The sequence below is a fragment of the Macrobrachium nipponense genome, chromosome 28, assembly GCF_015104395.2.
Source record: "Macrobrachium nipponense isolate FS-2020 chromosome 28, ASM1510439v2, whole genome shotgun sequence".
Classification (NCBI taxonomy): domain Eukaryota; kingdom Metazoa; phylum Arthropoda; class Malacostraca; order Decapoda; family Palaemonidae; genus Macrobrachium; species Macrobrachium nipponense.
Genome location: NC_087217.1, coordinates 56,505,892 through 56,526,796, shown reverse-complemented (window position 1 = coordinate 56,526,796; position 20,905 = coordinate 56,505,892). Strand labels below are relative to the sequence as shown.

The window sequence follows — 20,905 nt, the reverse complement described above, 5'->3', positions numbered from 1 at the left end:
TGGTAATGGGTAGGTTCTCCAGTATTAAGAAGACCTATATCTTCATTTTCTATTATGATGCCATCATATTCCCTTTTTGGTTTGATGTTACATCTCCCCACAATGGATGTCTACTGTTGAAGTCACCAAGTAGAAGGAATGGCTCTGGTAGTTGCTGCTGCATCAATGTATTAAGTTCTCTTGGGAGACATGGCTATTGGGTGGAATGTAAAGGGAACATATGGTATATTGCCTCCTTAAATTAATTCGTACAGCCACAGCTTGAAGTGGAGTATTTAGTTTACTTTGTAGTGTGGAGCATCTTGACGGATGTAGATGAGGGATCCACCATGATTTCCCACCTCTAAATCAAATTTAGTTCTATAGTGAACATATTCCCTAGGACAAGGGGTATATTCAACCTAGCATAGTCTCTGCAAACATATCCCATACGGGAGAGTGCTCATAGATTAAAAGCTTCACTCCTCATACTTCGCTCGCAGTCCCTGACAGTTCCACTGAATAATGGAAGTGAATTTATTCACGTTTAGGACCAACATTGTGGTTCCTTTTTACAAGAATGGGAGAGTTCTTTTTTCTACTAGGGGGAGGCATTTTGATGGAAGGTTTTGTTGGCTTCTTCGGAGGAGTTATCGCCTTCGTAGAGCCAACATCTTTCCTTCAGTGTTTTTGATACTGAAGGGTTTTTTAGTTTCTTCGCTCTCCATCTCTATCGAGATGGAGAAAGCAGAGGTGTTCTCTAAAGAGACCCCTCAAGTGTCTTTGTAGCTGGCAGTAGCCAGCTCTGCCTCTGATGAGGCAGAAGTACCACCGCGAGGACTGGCACCGAGGGGGGACCAGCATCTGCTGGTTTGTCCTCCAAAGAGGAGTTGGCACCAACAGAAGCTGGCACCAGACCAGCAACACTGGCCTTGCCTCCAAAGAGGCAGATGGTGGAGGGTGTATCTCAACTGGCACTTCATTTTCTTCAATTCCACACTAGGGTCCTTTCTTGTTGGTTCTAGCGAACCTTGTCTTATATATCTCATCATCAGTTGACTCAGATGATTCAGTTAGCTGTCTTTTTAATGATTCTTTATTTGATTTCCTTTTGTGCTCTTAACTTGGGTGTTTTTATTTGTCTCTTTCTTTTGGCTTTTTAATTTTGCTACTACAGTAGCAAAACTTAGACCGGGTCTTACAGTCTTTGCTTTGGCTCTCTCTCGTGCTTCCTTAAATGTTGTTCTTTCAATCACTCTAATTGCTTGTATTTCCTTTTCAAGTAAATATATATCACACTGTTGAGATGACGAGGCATGTCCCTCACCACAGTGAACACATTTCGGTTCCCTGGTGCACATACCATGCTCATCTTCTCCACAGTTGACACAGACTGCAGGATTTTCTTGCAATTTGGATCGACACGATTGTAGGGTGTGTCCAAAATGCTGGCAATGGAAAACACCTTCTGGGTCTCGGGATGCACTGCTTTACCTTAAAACCTATACCAGGCTGCAAAGACACATTCTGGAAGTCTTAAGGTTTCAAAAGTTAATATTAAGGTAGGTTGAGGTATTCTGTTATTATCAACCTTCTTCGTCATCCTGTCCACCTTTATTACACCCTGGTCTTTTTAATTCTGTTAAAAGTCTCTCTCAGAGAAAGCCATCAACTGAGGGGCATAAATCAAGCCCTTGCTGGAGTTAAGGCTGGAGTGGGGAAGTACACCCACCGTAACTCCCGCAAGGTCCGGGACAATCCCATCAACTTGATACTTTCCTCTGGGGAGATGATGCTTTCTACCAGGAGCATGTTTCCATTCTGCGGTGTTATTTTTGGCTGTCTTCCACAACATTTAACGATTTCCCTATGCACTTGAAAAATGTCTATATTGTCACCTTCTAGCTTTAATTAAGGTATTTATTAAAGGAATTGGGTACAAAGACCCCAGGAGCTATTTCATAATTTTTTATTTTTCTTCCTGGCATATGGTTCCAGTGTGACAATACTGGAGCCAGATGCTTTTTGTTGAGATTTCTTGGAGGTATATCTACTCGCATTGCTTTGGGTCGTCATCTGTGTCCGTCTGTCATTCAGTCCAGGGGTATACCCTGATCATAGGGACCGACCATGATTGATTGAAGTTTGGGTTCCGTGCACAAGTCCTTTGACAAAAGCATAGGTCGTCAGCCGAAATAGGGGGGGGTTGCCATATAACGTGAAAAATTATAGTTTTCATCCAGATATTCCCCATACCAACCATGGAGTCACACTTAGAGGACGGGTCATCCCTTTAATTAGGGTCGTCCTAGGGGTAATTACCATATATACACCCTATCTCCAGTGCTAAGGCGTCATGATGTCCGTCGAGATCAGACCCGGCACTGAAGATAGGTTTGACAATAAACTTTCCCCTCGCTCGATCACGTCAGGTACTAGAGTTTCTATTCTACGGGTGAGGTCGCATGAAAAAAACCGTCCATCTCATGCCCCCTCCTTCAAATCCTCTAAGATTTAGCCTAAACCATGTCCAAAACCAAGCCAATAGTCATCATCATAGAACCCATACCTTATAAGAGGGAGGAAGGCAGAAAGATGAAATGTTTTTAGTAGAAAGAAAAGTTCTGACTAATTTAGTTGGATCAGCAGCTGGGCCCCAAGGACCAGTGAGAAACCAACCCCACCAGGCATCATGCCCCAGCTGCTGGTCCCTAAGCCCCCTACCCACGTCAAGGGGTCAGCATCTAGGGGGAGAGAGAGAGAGAGAGAGGGAAAAGGGTGGGGAGGTAAATTCTCTTCTCAACAAGATTACCCAAAAGGTAACGCTGACAAAGAACGAGGCAAGAGGAATCCTTTGAACTCGTAAAACTCCTAGATGGCGATAAAGAAAAACAAAAGAAGAGCGGATGTTTTTCCTCGGGGCTTTGCCAATCGAAAACTGCTCCGCATTCCCTCCCTCGCAACGCGACAAAAGACGAGTTTTTCGTCAGGGGGGACATTTTCGAGTTTCGGCTGAAAATAGGCCAGTCCTCCTGTTGTCATGGTTATCTGGTATGAAATTCTCTTTCTTTCTTTGTTCTCTCCTTTGCTTGCATGACTGCAGGCATTCTGATGGAAATCCCGAACACGGAAGGCATGCATTCCAGACACCAAGAACCGAGACGGATGCAATTGCTTGTTAATAACAAGTAGCATAATTCCTCTATGCAAGGATTCCTACATCCACATATATACAAACGTAAATACACATACACAAACATATGTATTACGTATAGATGCATTAATAAATAAAGGTATAATCCACGAAGGAAAGTGAAACACTGGAGTAGCTGCGAGAACTTTCGACTCAACGTCCTATACTTTGCAGACTGACTGAGAGGACAAGGAAGGGTCGTATAAGTGACAGATAGGGATTATAAGAAGATTAGTACCTAGAATCCAACACACCCTTCCTTGGCCTCTCAGTTGCTCGTGTATTCCAGTGTTTCACTTTCCTTCGTGGCTTATACCTTTATTTATGCATTTATCAAGTTCCAAACTTTCGTGACTCAGTTATACATAGATGCATCAATATATATATATATATATATATATATATATATATATATCTATATATATATATATATATATATATATATATATATGTATGTATGTAGTGTATATATATATATAATTTACGCAACAAACAGGTTCCAAAATCAACATCCACACTGCGTAAACAGAGATCAAATATGGAAGAACGCCATTCACACTGGACGACCCTCCACGTATACAAATAACTGTCACAGCTGCACACAGATGCTACCACACGGCTGAATTTGACCTAAATCTGACAAATGACGAAGGACAGAAACAAAGTGACGGGCAGACGTCCATTATCTGCATAAATGCCGGGAGAGACGGAACTGTTTAATCCACGATGAGTCGAGTAGACAGAATGAAAAAAGCGGATACAATTGGTTACAACGATGAAGTGGGTGACTTTATATATATATATATATAATAATATATATATATATATATATATATATATATATATATATGTTATACACACACATATATATATATGTATGTATGTAGGTATGTATGTATATACATATATATATATATATATATATATATATATATATAGTATAGTATGTATGTATGTATGTATGTATGTATATATATATATATAGATATATATATACACACGTATATATATGGTACACATAATAAAAATGTATGTATATATTTATAGTATGATATAAACAAACATGTTCCATGTCATTAACGGATTATAAATCTGATAACGTTAAAACAGATGATAACTATAATATAATTAATAAAGAGACACCAAAAGCCGAAACAAAAATCAAGATAATTCAATACGTATCAGAAATTTGAACAACGAGCAAAAGACATCTGCTATCTTGAATAAAATCAGAAAAAAAAGTATCGAGAAAAAGTCACTGAAAAACAAAATCAGAAATAATTATCTATCAAAACCAATATGAAAAAAAAGGCTCGAGGTATGAATTTCAACAACTGAGCCAAAGAATTTCCATTAGCATAAAATGATGAGAGAATGAGGATGATCGGGAGAGGGGAGGGGAGGGGGGGTAGGGAAGCAGGCAGAACCCAGACATTGGCATTCGCTTCTCTTCCGCCATTGAGAGAGAGAGAGAGAGAGAGAGAGAGAGAGAGAATTTTTTTGGAAGCAATTCCAACTTTATCAATAAAAGACCGATCAAGTGCACACTCCACCGTCACTTAGGGACGCCCGAAGGAGTCTCTGGTCACACCTACCTTCGCCCGTCCGCCCATCAGTGCCGCCCACATCATCCTTCACCCCCTCCCCCCGCCCTACCCACTCGCACACACACACACACACTCCCCACCCTATCCCATTAACAGTCCTGTCTCTCCTCCTACGGGTGGCATCAACCCCCTCCCCAGCACCCCTTCCTCATCCGGTGTGGGGGGGGGAGGGCTCTCGAGGCCGACAAGAGGTCTTCCTCGCGAAAATTTTTGCGCCGAGATCCGGCGAGCGCATCTAATTCCACGACGCTATCAACGATAGCACTCTTAGCCCCGGGGCCATCCTAGACCTGGCCGCAGAAGGAAGGTATTAAAGAGGGTTAGGAGAAGGAGGAGGAGTGGGAAGTGGAAGTGAGGTGTGTGTATGCGATAAGGCGGAATGAAAAACGAAATTTTCCTTCTGTAACACAGAATACTTCCATAAACATACAAACAAACACACAAATATATATATATTATATATATATATATATAATATATATATATATTATTATATATACATATATGACTGCGAAAAATATATTCTGTTAAAACAGAATTCCATCTAACAAAAAGACAAAAAGGAGCCCACAAAAACATTGTGGAAACTTAATGCTAAATTACAGAGAACCAATTGACCTCATCTGGCAGGTAATGAATGAGGATAGGAGTTACCGAAAGGCGGTGTTTATTATACCAAGGGATCCAGAGGTCAGCCAATACGTCAGTCCATTTGGCAATTTTTCTTTAATCGTCTTAATTGCTAGTTGGAGGAAGATTTTATCTATAATATCCGAGTCCCAAGCTCCTTTTGAAAGGTTCATCGTATTTCTTCTACTGTCCCCCACAAAACTGACTCGAGAGACACCCAATAATAAAATAAAAATTCCACACCCAGATAGTATTAAGATGTTGACACAGACACCTATGTTTATCAGGTAAATCATTCCCCAGAGATTAATACAGCATAGACGTTCAGTTAGGTAAGGCCAACAGAACTCAGCAATTTTGAACCATATAAATAGCCATAATCACAGAATAAAAAGGAATTTTTCATAGATAATTCATAGCAGCAATTGTCGTTTCAAATACCAGATGGTAGAATCAGCTTTGATTAAACAAAGAAACCTTTAGAAATGAGCTTGGGACATGTATGTTATAGATACAATCTTTCTCCAACAAGCGATTAATAAGATTAGAGAAACTGCCAACTGGACGTGACAGCTGACTTCAGGATCCCTTGGCATAAATAACGCCTTTCTTTAACTCTTACCCTCATTCATTACCTGCCTAAAGAGAGAGGCAGTTCGCCTCTGAAATATAGCAAACTTTCTACATTTCGTTGTTTTTATGGGGCCCTTTTTATTATATATATATATATATATATATATTATTCATATATATATATATATATATATATATATATATATATATATATATATATATATATATATATATATATATATATATATTATATATAATATATAATGTATATATATATATATATATATATATATATATATATATATATATATATATATATCTATATATATATATTATTATATCATATATATATATATATATATATATATATATATATATATATATATATATATAATATGTAGGAGCAACTGCTGCTCCCTTGCCAGTGCACAACCTCTTATTGTTGGTCATTATACAAGTGATCAAATGAAGATACCTTGGTCCCATCTTCGGGGATGTACGTAACTTCCCCAGAATCGTGACTGGCCATTTTGACCTTCTCTAAAATTATCGCTATATCTGACGTTCGGAAACACTAATGTAACACATACTCGATCACACAATCATAAAAAGTTAACCGACAGAACATATCAAAATGAAAGTTACCTTAGTGTCAAGAATACTCACATCTCCACCCAGCCATTCAAAAGATATACGATACACATAACAAGAAAATCAAAGGCAACTGACCTCACAGTGGGTATGGGCGTGGCCGATGCCACACAGGGCAAGACCAGCGTGCCTCCTTCGGGCACAGTCACCGTGCGGATCTTGTTCTGGATGACAGGTTGTGAGACTTCGCCCGAATCTGCAAAAGACAAACAGACAGGATGGTATGGTGAACCTTTGTAATTTAACCATAAATACATAACAATTCAAGAGGGCGAGAAGCATTGACACACATTCAAATCGTTAAACCAACAAAGTCTCTTCTATGAGTGTTGATTGTCTGAAAGAGTTTTACTGGGTCAACCTCACCTAGGGTAATATCAATTATCTTCATACTTGAGTCCGGAAAAAAATAAACATTCTATAAACAATGTATCAATTACTTCATTCACATGAGGTGGTACCGCAAACACTGTTCTGAAGTATTCCATTTCCATTACAGAGCTCTCTTTGCATGTTAGATGATCCTCGAGCGCACAATTGTAGCCGTGAGCGATCTCATAAACATACGAGTTAAACAAATAATTACATGTTTTCATAAGCACTCGGCTACTATTTCCTGATGATGCATCAACACAAGCATTCGTGAAATTATTACTGAATAAAAATCAAGTCAAGAAAAGTTAATACTATTCATTGAAATTTGTAATGTCAATAAAATACGATAGAAAAAACTCGATGACAACAACCTGTTAAAAAAAACAATTACGCGGCGATGAATAACAAGAGGAGTAAGGAAAGCAAATACGGTTTTTGTATAAATACGTGTTGTAAGTATTCCTTGGTAAGATATCTCATACATAGTAACACACATACTATATACACAAACATACACTATATATATATATATATATATATATATATATATATATATAACTATATATATATATATATTATATATATATATATATATATATATATAGTATTTATATATACATATTATATATATATATATATATATATCATATATATATATATATATATATACACACACACACATGTACATATACATATGTTACCATGCATATTTGTATTCAAAATTTCTAACTTCCCCCCCACACTAAGAAATAAACGATCAAACTCGCTCGAAAAGTACGACTAATGCTATATTGTATGTATATATATATATATTCCACCCAGTTCTCTGCATTTTGTTCCACGCAGATTATTAAAGAGACTACGAACGACGCTGCCCCAGCCTCGTTTTTCTTGTAAGTAATGTCCTCTTGATGGCACACCAGGTTTTCTTAAAGAGATCAGGGATGCTAAAACTTTTATGCTCTGGAAAAAATCCCGGCGCAAGTTATGAAAAGACTCAAACTCAGAGCCACAATCACACACAAACACACACAACCACACCCACAAACATATGTATATAATATATATATATATATATATATATATATATATATATATATATATATATATAATGTGTGTGTGTATGAATTGAGAGAGAGAGAGAGAGAGAGAGAGAGAGAGAGAGAGAGAGAGAGAGAGAGAGAGACTGCCCTTACCTGTTATGTAAAGACAGTCAAAAACAATGCTCCCTACGGAAAAATCAAAGTAGCAACAGATCTGTTTGATACTTTGGTTTGATATTGTTTAATAATCACGCAGCTCCAGTCTTCGCTAATTGTTCTGAAATCACGTAGCTATGACCATCGTTAAATTGTATTTACAATTCAGCCACTTAATGCTTCAAGCAAAAAGGAAATAATATATAATCAATGTAAATTATAATTAATCTGAACATTTGTTTGTGTATGAGAGAGAGAGAGAGAGAGAGAGAGAGAGAGAGAGAGAGAGAGAGAAGAGAGAGAGACGGAGAGAGAGAGAGAGAAGAGAGGAGAATTTTGAGAGATGAGAGAGAGGGAAAGAGCGGAGTTTAAACAATAATGAATGAAGTTGTAAAAGTAAAGCTTTGAGATTTACATAGAGCATAATACTGGAGAGGAACGCCACAGTATACAAGTGTACAAAATCATTCTACACAAGTGTAAATTCTCAAGCAGAATTAATAGGGACGATACAGACATAACTTGAAACATTCCCGACTTATGCGGCCAACAACAAACACACTTTCCCACTATTTAACCTCAAATGAAGCTTAAAATGCAACATAGCTGTTTTTGAGAGAGAGAGAGAGAGAGAGAGAGAGAGAGAGAGAGAGAGAGAGAGAGAGAAGATGTTTAAATACGAGGTTTGAGGAATGAAGGACAAAAAGAGAGGAGTTGGTCTTCGATATTCTCTCAAAATACTTTGGAACTAAACATTTTTTAAACAACACGGGATTTGCTGAGGGATTTTCTCAAAATACTCTGGAATTTTAAGTTATTAAACGCATGGGATTTTCCTAATACTTTGGAATCCACTGACTATGAGTGCTTTTGTATAACAAAAAATAAAGAAACTAGGTTTTTTCCCCGCACAAGGCAAAACGTATGCAGGGAGAATCTTTAAATTCATCTGAAAAATGTTATAGTGCGAAGTATTCGTATCAGCGGAAAACGTTTGCATAATTTCATAAAGGAGACTCCCTATGGAAGATTTAAAAGCCTACTCTGCATTATTGATTGCAGCTGTTTTGCCAAGTGGCAAAAAAATATTTTCCCAGCAGCACAGCAAGATGACCTATTCAAACGGATCACCCCAGGACGAAGATTCGTTCCATACTAAATATATGTATATACATATATTTTTTTTCCCAATCTATATTGATAGAAACGCGCTTTCTCTTCTATCATTTTAAACAGGGGAAATTCTTCACCAATTTATGGCTTTTAATCTTCTTTTATTCAAACGGCAGAGCATTGCGGCCTTTTGTATTGGCCGTCCGTCATCCGCGCTCGGCGGAACGCGGCCCAATTAAATTCTGACAAGTGGAATATTGGCGCAACAACAAGTGGCAAAACAAAAGGGAGCTTCCAAGATTTGTGTTAACGGCGCCCAAAACCGACGCCTGCAAATGGGCCGCAGTATAATGAAAAAGGAAAGATAAAGTCTGCGCTGGCTATAAAATGGACAGCTCGCAGGGGACATGAATAATTAGCAAGGCTAGGAGATCAAGCAAGTAATATTATATATATATATATATATATAATATATATATATATATATATACATATATATACTATAAATATATGTAATGTATAATACAAATATTCCTTAAGACTGTCTGCTTATATAAAATCCACATAACCACGCATATATTCAACATGAATACAGGAGTTTGCAACTTCATGAAGTATACATATAGTACACACGCCTACCTAGCAATCTTTACTTTTATGACGCGTGTGTTTCCACACACACTCGTACCCCCCGTGGTATATATATATTATATATATATATATATATATATATATATATATATATATATATATATATATAATATATATACACATATGCACGCAAGCTACTACAGCCTGTACACGCATGCACCAATTTGGTACCATAGGCTTGCACGCTTGTCATGTAGTAATCACTTTAACATTACCATTCATAAAAAGTGGAAAAAGAAAACAAAAGCCACACACGCGAGACACACCGCCCTGCGCATGACTGCCACCTCCATCAATACGGACCAGATATAAATTGAACATGTTATTTCACATTATCGACTGCCGTTTACCTCGGGCCAGCATCGCGTCCGATAATTATGGTTCATTTCACCCGAAATGTTTTGTTCAAGGCGGATGGCGACGACCCCTCTCCCCCCCTTCCCCTCCCCCCCCCCCTCGTCGCCGGCGATGGCAAGCGGCTTGAATTTAAACATTTATTCTAAGGGAATGAAGGGACACGCGCAAGGGAACTACACTCCACCGACGGAGGCTTAGCAGCGGGATGCTGGTCTTAATGGGGGACGCCGTTAATAAAAAATGAAAAGGGAGCGAACACTTGTGGGAAAATTAAAACCTGATGTTTTGGCGGCCGTTCTCGCTGGCGTTTCAGTTCCATTTGGACTGAAGTCGACGCCAGTTGACAATATATGCCTTGGGAGAAATTGTGTTTTTCTCTCTCTCTCTCTCTCTTCTCTCTCTCTCTCTCTCTCTCTCTCTCTCTCGGCTCTTTCTCTTCGGCCATTCACGGGGAACTCAGATATACCGCTAAACAAACACACATGAAGAGTGGCAGGCTTTCTGATAACGCGATAATGTTCGTCAAGAGAAGTGAAGGATGGAGGGGCACAGGGTTAGAGGAGAGAGAGAGAGAGAGAGAGAGAGAGAGAGAGAGAGAGAGAGAGTTGGGGAAAAAGATGCAGCAGACTGACTGTTCGCCTTCATAAGGAGGTAATATTTTCCTTGTCGATTCTACTTGAACTTTCACAGATTTCTATTTTCTCTCTCTCTCTCTCTCTCTCTCTCTCTCTCTCTCTCTCTCTCTCTCTCTCTCTCTCACCTTGATCTCTTCCTTCATTCGGATAGGAGAGATAAAGTGACACATACTTATCAATGAACGACCTAGCGGGAACTATTGCCAAGAGGACGTTTTGCATTTAATGTCTTCGTCACATCCCTTCCATTTTAGCAACAATATCATTCCATTATAAAAGCAGTTTCCTTTGTCCTTAAATATTCAATATACACCTGTATATGACTGTAGGAACGCAAGCGCCTCAGTGGCGTGGTCGGTATGGTGTTGGCTTCCCAACTCGTTGGCCGCGAGTTCGATTCTCGGTCATTCCATTGAGGAATGAAAGATGAGTATTTCTGGTGATAGAAGTTCACTGTCGACGTGGTTCGGAAGTCCCGTAAAGCCGTTGGTCCCGTTGCTGAATAACCCCTGGTTCCATGCAACGTAAAATCATCATACAAACAAATAAGCAAATTGAAGGAACTCAAAACCCGCTCTGATACAAGGCACAATTAACCCAACAAGAGTTCCAGAATCTCTCCTCCTCCTTCCAGAATGGAAGTTGACGTGAACATTTTGAGCCGCAGATGATCAGTCATTTCTATCTTCCTGATAGTTAGAAACATACTTTCCCGATGTAAATTCAAACGACAAACGTCATCTAAAATTAACGGTTGAGCAAATTTCAAATATAAAATATTCGAGAAGACTAGCAACGGAAGAATATGAAATAAAAATAAAATCCGCAACACGCTAGAAAATTAACCAAGTAGAGAGAGAGAGAGAGAGAGAGAGAGAGAAGCCTCTAGCTAGCTATTTCCACCCAGACCCCGCTCGCTTCCTACCTGTCACCTGAGGGCAGGTAAACTGTCTGGCAATACAAGGCCACCAAACTATCAAGGAGTATTTTTGGGTGTCCATCGACTGCCCGCGGATAAAAGTGGCCGAAATGAATTTCGCGAGCAATAGGTCAACAAAATGGGAACCAGGCAGCGATTCCAAGCGAACGCACGGAGAAATATATCACTATCACGGTAGTGTTATTGGTCCCTCTTATTTGCTTTAGTCTCTCTTTTTTTTCTTTTTCTTTTTTTTTAAAGCCGGGAACTCGTGCTTCGGTCGAGGGTCGTCATCTGCATAACAGTTTGCATACGCGACTTTAAAATCCTACGATTTTCTCTGTTCGTATTGGCCACTTCTTTCTCTAAGAAACGAAGAGAGAATGATATATATATATATAATATATATATATATATATATATATATATATATATATATATATATATATATATATATATACATATATATACACACATGTTTATATACATACATATAATTACATACACATATACACACGTGTATAAATATTACATAAATTTCCCATCAATATAGAAATTTCGCACAGAATTTTGACGGGTACAAAAGACCTACAGGTAAATACTCGACGCAACAGAAACGTCGTCACTAGCAAAGAAATTGGAGACTTTGAAAGGTATGACCATGGAATGTTAAATAAAGTTCATGGTGAACACTGTACGCAGGCATCACGGGACTGGAAAACGACTGATCTCAAAGACCGACGAGATGGTTCGTACAAGTGAAGAGAATGGATGGAGAACAGTTGGTCAGAAATGTAGTACAGGTGTTGAAGTACAAGGAAAAATAGCTGTAAGAGGCTCAAGGATGGAGAAAGAGGACAAACGATGTCCTAGATATGATAGGAGTTCATTCAGAAAAAAAAAGAAAAAAAAAAAAAAAAAAACAAAAAAAAAAAAAAAAAAAACGACAGAAAAGGGAAGGAAAAGCTGACGTAAAAAAACTCATGATGATGACGTAGGTACCACTTGAAATTACCTGAACCTCTCCCTAGGCCCCAACCCCACAACCCTCTCCCTTTCACCTTGCCTTCGCGACTCATATCCTCCCACTTCCAGAAAACTTTGAGAAGAAGAAAAAGAAGGAACTTATCGGGTAATAAGGATGCGACCATCCTGCATTTAACTTCTTCTTTCCTGAACACTTATTATCGGAATGGCAGTCTCCAGCCTGTCTGCTAAAACCCCTCCTCCTCCTCTTCCCCACACCCCCCCCCCTCCTTCCCACCTCTCCCCTCTCTATCAGCTTCCCCCCCCCCCCTTCCATCTCATAGTCTCCTCTTCCACCTCCTCCAACAAGAACTTTTTCCTAAGTATTCCCTAACAGGATCTGGTTATTGGAAGCAGCCAAATCCTTGAGAGAGGAGAAAAAAAAGACAGAGAAAGTCTGATTTTCTTAATTTGATCATCGGGGGGGAAACACGACAAATGAGACGGAAAACGACAGGATTTTGTTTTTCCCGGTTCGATAAAAAAAAAGGGGGGGAGGAAGATGCGAGATATTATTCGCGTGCAGCAGCAGCAGCAGCAGCAGCTCTCTCTCTCTCTCTCTCTCTCTCTCTCTCTCTCTCTCTCTCTCTCTCTCTCTCTCTCTCTCTCCAGGAAAACTGAAAAATGGAGTGATGCAAAATAAACTTATCAAACTTAAGATTTCAATGTCCTGCAAGTAAGGTAAAGGCGTTGAAGGGTATTAGAGAGAGATTGAAGGGTATTAGAGGCCTGATGTGGACTTCTGAACTCTGCCCGAAACGAAACAAATGATAACCTGAAATAAGACCATTAGAAATTATGGAAACACTAACGGTACACAAAAGGTAAGAATGTACAGTATTTTCCACAGGTGAAAACGTGCTTTAAATCCATGCTCGGAAATTATTTCAAAATTAAAAGTAATAAAAATACAGACCGATTCAAATGAATACAAAAATATACAAAGATGTTCTTTTAATGGGACCTATTTCCGGACAATTTTGTACGCTGGAAAACGACAAAATCCTTAAAAAATAAATAAAAAATAAAAAAGATAGACAACAAAAATAATTAACAAAATCACAAAAGCAATATGAATGCACGTAAAAGGTAGAAATGGGAATATGATTTGCCTGAGGCAACAGCGCTTCATTTTTTTTTTTTTTTTTATTTATAAAAGACTAATAAAAGATTTACAGATCTGGACTATACAATACCCGAGGATGTGAATAGTTTATGACTTTATGGTAGAGAGTTAATTTACGACATATTCATGTAATGAATTTATAAAACTGAAACGTAACAATACAAGAAGTTTGATCTTCTTCATAATGGCAGTTTCTTTTATATGATTAAAGGAAATATCAACTCTATTTAAAAAAAAAAAACCTTGACCCTGTAGGTCACATATTTATGTATACCGATGGCTAATACAATAACTGGTGGAAAGAGTAACCTTTACAAAACATACACACAAAGAGAGAGAGAGAGAGAGAGAGAGAGAGAGAGAGAGAGAGATTCTCAGTGCTTAATCGCTCATAAAACTAACATGTATGCAAACGTGTGTGTTTGCGCGTGTATAAGTTAGGAAATAAGTCACTCACATGAGATAGCAAGTTGTAGTGACTAAAACTTAGGGAAAAAAAGGTGTGAGAGGCAAATGGAAGGCAATAAGGGTGATGAAGACCAAAAATAAAACGAAGGAAAAAACCTTACTGGATATTTTAAAAGGAAAGGAAGGCTAAACAAAAAAAAGAGGGCTAATGCTCATGGAAAATGTGTGAAACGGGTTCTCTAGGGATAATATTAATGGACAAGTATACTGACAGTATTAACTTAATAACTGTACGTTATCATGGCAATTTCAGGGTTGATGAAAACAAGACGGCTGATAATTCTGATAATAGGAGGGGGGGGGGGGGGGGGGGGGTGGCAGTTATAAGTATTGGCAAGAACACTGAGAATGGGAAAGGGTATATTAACGCCCAGTGACCTTTTTAGCTAGATTAAGCTGGCCTTGTGCCAATCAAGGTTTTTGCTCTTATGAGAAGTCCGAGCACCTCTGATAAACAAGAAAACAGGTAAGGTTAATGACAATGAAAACACGCTTGTCAAAAGGGCCTAGTTATAATCCTTATCTTCATACTCTGATCCCTAGTTGGGGACGCTGTTTTCAATGAGCCTATTCCACGAGTTCCTTGTTGAGTATTTCGACCTTGTTCTTATAAACGTTAGTACGAATAATCTGTAAGAACTTTCCCAATGGGTGCATACAATAATAAAGGGTAAAAGTTTGGCAATGGGTATAAATAGTGATAAGGTATGTATCTGATAATGATAATGAGTACGTACTTTGACACTGGGTCCAGATAATCATAAGGGATAAACCTGATAATGATATTAGGTAAGAACTTTAACAATGATACATACGCTGACAGGGGATAAATCTGCTAATGATAATGGTTATGAATAGATAATGATAGGGGATATACCTGACAATGATATGTACAGAAAATGATAAAAGTTTATGATAAACCTATCCTCAACAATAATGAATATACTGAGAAACTATACCATCAATGAATAGGGGTATCGATATCATAGATAAACGCTATGTTAAAGGGGATGGACTAGGACATAAGTATAACACAATGTAAAGTAGGAAATACTGACAGGGACCGGGGATGCTGATAAGGTTCAAGAAGTCTGACAATGGCAGCTAAGCTCTTCAAAGATCCCAGTCCTAAAAGATGAAGGAGGATGATAATGCCTGCTAAAACGATCTGTCCAGAACGACACATAAAAAATAATGTATAAAGCAATTTTTTGTTTTTGTTTTTACGAAATTATTTATATACTGACCGAAATCCTTCTACTGTAGCATATTTTATTTTACTACCATTGCATGGGCTGCTGTCATTAGTGCTAAAGCATGTTGCGTTTTTTTTTATGTTGCTTTTTTTTACGAAATTATTTATAAACTGACCGTGTAGTGCTAAAGCATGTTTACTTTTTCACACCGCGAATACTCTTCAGTAATGTAAGCGACAATTCTCGCAACCATTTTGTCTATACTTTATTGCTATTAGCATTATTAGTAGTGCCTGTCTATTTATTAATAAATAACTGCTTAGTACTGCCTCTATTATATTTGCATTCTATATTTATACAATGTCATGAGGTGAAATAGAGTATCCACACACTCACTCATCTACACACGAACACACACACACATCTCTCTCTCTCTCTCTCTCTCTCTCTCTCTCTCTCTCTCTCTCTCTCTCTCTCTATATATTATATATATATATATATATATATATATATATATATATATTATTATAAATTATATATATATATATATCTCAATGCGTTTATACAAATATGTGTCTTCGTGTGTGTTTATGTACGTCTTCAATGTATATGCGTACACGGACTTGATCAAGAATACGCCCACGCTATAACACATTCATATCGCCTCCGCATGCGAGCCACATATACTTTCAAACCAGTTGCCGCCCCAACAAATACCTGATATTAATTTCCATATCTTTTCTGCAAATGTTGCAAATTGAAATTATTTTTCTTTTCTTGTCTCTCATCCAGTTTCAGTCAGGGATAAGGCTGGTTGTCCCGGCAACGAAGGAGATTTTCATTCCCACAACTTTTTACTTAGTTATTTTAGAATACGCATGATTACTTTATGAATGATGGCAGTTCCGAAATCCGCAACGATATCTCATTCCTTGTAGAAAGGAACACACACACACACACACACACACACACACACAATTCACATATATGTGTATATCTATATATATATATATATATATATATATTTATATATAATATATAATATTATAATATAACACAACCATATATTTACCCTGACCCCCACGTGATTTTACATATCAAACACCAAAGGAAAGAAATGTCTCACTATTTCGCTATCGGATTTGACATTATATATATATATAAAATATATATATATATAATTGATACATATATAATATATATATATATATATTGATATATACCTATATATATATATATATATATATATACATATATATACATACAGTAATAACGAAACGCAATTTGGAACACGTACAAGAAATCAAGACAGAGAGTCACATACCAAAGCAACACAAAAGCTCACGTTGTTGCTGCCCCCCGGCACAAAAGCCCAGCAACAAAACCAAAGAGGGCAGATCCAAACAACGGCACGAATGAAACAACAACAACAACAACAACAACAAACCCAACAAGCCAAAAGTGGCTAACGGGGCGAATCAAGCGGCAATCCCCAAATAGCTGCCGCTTCTCCTAAGTTTAAATAGCAATTTTCCCTCTCACCTCCTCTCGCTCACATAGGCTCAAAGGAGAAATTCGGCCGCCAGCTCCAGTCTTCAAACGGAAGTTCTTTACTTAAATCAAACCCACTTTTTTTTCTCCGGCTTGATTGGACGGCCTCTCCAACTGAGTCTTAGAAACTCAATTTTGTCTCCTTAGGCAACTAAAGTACAAAGAGATTTTAATAGTGGGTACCCATCGACAATTTTTGTCTTTCCTCAGCAATGCTATCAATCACCCACACAAACACACACACACACACTATATATATATATATATATATAATATATATATATATATATATATATATATATATATTATATATGTATATATATATACATATGAAATTGTAATAGCCATAATGCATTGTGGCTATTACATATATATATATATATATATATATATATATATATATATATATATATATATATATATATATATATATATATATATATATGCGCGCAGAATCTACTGGTCATTTTTACCAGATACATATGAAATTGTAACCTAGCCATGATGCATTGTGGTCTATATATTATATATATATATATATATATATATATATATATATATCTATATATATATATACATATATGGCTTTAGAACAAGACCGCCATTATTATTATATTCCTTTTCTTACTGAGACAAGGACAAACAAGCTCTCACGGTGGAGGAATACATACCTATTAATCTGAATATCATTGCCAAGTAAAGTACACCTAGAACAAGTCAAGTCGGCGTCATTCAACGACTTGGTCGATGCACCGAAACCTCACAGACTCAACAAAGGGCCAAGATAGGCACCCCGAAATCTAACGATTGTCTTTTGAAATAAGAAGGGCAAATTCAATACTTAGCATCCACCCCCGGATCCCGGAGGACACCGACACGAATTGACTGTTGTATTAATCATTGCCAACAAGGCTGCCGGTCTGTCGGCTACATGGGCCGCTGTTTGATCATAAGAGCTAAGTCGTGTATGGCCCTGTCATTCCATCTCATACATACCTAATGTCATTATCAATACTTGACAGGGATTGAGTGAGTTTTTATACATGATAATGATAGTTCAAATCAAAATGGGTGACTATAACACAGGTATATATATATATATATATATATATATATATATATATATAGATATTATATATATATATATATATATAATATATATATATATAATAATATATATATATATTGCTTATATATATATATACGTATATATATATATAATGTGAGTATGTATATATATTTATATGGTTTGTACTGTCACCACAGAATGCGTATGTAAATATGTACCATAAATAGATCGGTCCTCTGAAAATGTATTAATTACAAAGATGAAATCGGTTAGGGTTTACGAACAGTGTTTTATCTTCTCTGGGACAAAGTTTCGCTACATAAATCAGGTGAGCAGCGTGATTAAGCAAAAATCTATAAATACACACATACAAACACGGACGGACGCCCCATATTTAATATATATCATATATATCTATATATATATATTTATATATATATATATATATATATAATTGTCTATCTAAAATTATTCCCAATACAACTCTCAATAATTAAAAGTAGACTGAAGTTTGTATTAGGGAAATAAATATAATAAAAACTTACGAAAACAAACACACACACACACACATACATACATACATACATACTATATATATTTATATAATATATATATATATATATATATATATATATATATATATGCAGAAGCTAGGTACTATGTCGTACCTCTAAGTAAATGGGGATACAATCCACAATGAAGTAAAGTCCTCTTGTAGTTTAAAATATATATTTCTTGTACAGGATTAAAGCTTTCGACCATCAACCGTGGTCTTGTTCACAGTTGATGGTCGAAAGCTTTAATCCTGTACAAGAAATATATATTTTAAACTACAAGAGGACTTTACTTCATTGTGGATTGTATCCCCATATATATATATATATAATATATATATATATATATATTATATATATATATATATATATAATCATATAACATATATATATATAATATAAATATATATATATGTATATAATATATATATATATATATATATATATATATATAATGTATGTATGTATGCATAAATACATTGGAATGCATATGTCAAATAAGATTTCATAAGTATGTCTGGAGTCCAAATTTCCATCGCCATAACACATACCCTTACAGCCTAAACCAGATACCTTTCCACTTCCAGCTCCGCCTCTTTCACACTCTCACTTGGAGGACTTAAAATTCCTTAACGCGTCTTCCTTCTGGCTTCGCGAGAGGACGGACGCAAAAGTAATTACAAAAACTTTTCCTCTCTCTCTACAGAGAACATGTCTCCACTACTTAAACCCAAGAAAGAATGAGATTTGGGATGTGGGCAAGTAAGATGGTACGGGCAGATCCTCCCACAAAGGGAAACGGGTGTGGAGGGAATGTGGGGATTAATTCATAGTCTGAATTATTTCCTCAATTCTATTTTCTTACAAGTGGCCATTACAAATAACTGTTAATACTTCAAGGCCCTCACACCAATTCCATGCGTTCTAAACCTGTTCCATACGAATTGTCCCCCGTAAGGGAGTAGTGTCATCAGTGCACCTCATGCAGTGCCCTGTAGGCATTACTTAATGTTCTTTGCAGCGTGCCCTCGGTCCCTAGCTGCAACCACTTTCGTTCCTTTTACTGCACCTCATATTCGCTGACTTCATCTTACTTTCCACCCTCTCCTAATACTTGATTCACAGTGCAACTGCGAGGTTTTCCTCCTGTTACTCCTTTCAAACCTATTACTGTCAATTTCCATTTCAGAGCTGAATGACCTCATTGATCCCAGTGCCTGGTCTTTAGCCTAAAATCTATATTCAACTCAATTCAACTCATACGAATTTTCTCTTCTTTAGAAACGTTTTAAATTGGTGATGACAATCTTTTGCAAATAAAATAGTTCCAGATATTGTCCAAAATATTCGTTAAACACTAAAAGGAAATCGTCTTTTACGCTGAATTGATAATAAAAATATAAAAACAAACTTTAGCTACTTTGTTATATGTAAAACGTCCATTTCTCAAATTTCAAACATTCCCAACCTGTTGCTTTTATAACATTCTGAGGGATAAAATTCGACAAGGAAACAGAGGAGAGATAGAGAGAAGGGGAGAGAGAGAGAGAGAGAGAGAGAGAGAGAGAGAGAGAGAGAGAGAGAGACCGCCCCCACTTCACTTCTCACTCAACAAAAAAGAAAAAAAATCGCAAGAAAAACCCGGCCAAAGAATATTACAACAAAAGCATATTCGGAGAAACTTCAAAAACACAAATGTAAAAACGTTCAGCGAGACATGAAAACCAGCTTTACGCATTTCCAAAGGCCGTTTCTCTTTTCTGCCACGGCGGACGCTTTTACACGTAAGTAGTGCCAATAGACGAAAGGAAATGGAAATATCCTCTCTCTCTCTCTCTCTCTTCTCTCTCTCTCTCTCTCTCTCTCTGTCTCTCTCTCTCTCACACAGCGTCTGGATGTGAAAGGCGTAAAGTAAAAGTATAAACACGGCAAACGAAAATTGTTTCGCGATATCACTGCGCCTCAAAAACAACTTCTCTTCTGTGTATATTGAAAATGAATTGTTTCGCAGGAGTAAATCCTTTCAGCACAGA

The 20,905-nt window shown here is 37.1% G+C and overlaps 1 protein-coding gene across 2 annotated transcripts in view; it reads right to left on the bottom strand.

Annotated features, from left to right (window-relative positions):
• Positions 1 to 20,905, bottom strand: part of LOC135201756 (cell adhesion molecule Dscam2-like) — a 180,581-nt gene that overhangs the window by 147,495 nt on the left and 12,181 nt on the right. For both annotated transcript variants that reach the window (XM_064230993.1, XM_064230994.1), the window contains exon 3: positions 6,712 to 6,829. In XM_064230993.1, the coding sequence (XP_064087063.1) occupies positions 6,712 to 6,829 (118 nt within the window). The remainder of the gene's footprint in view (positions 1 to 6,711; positions 6,830 to 20,905) is intronic.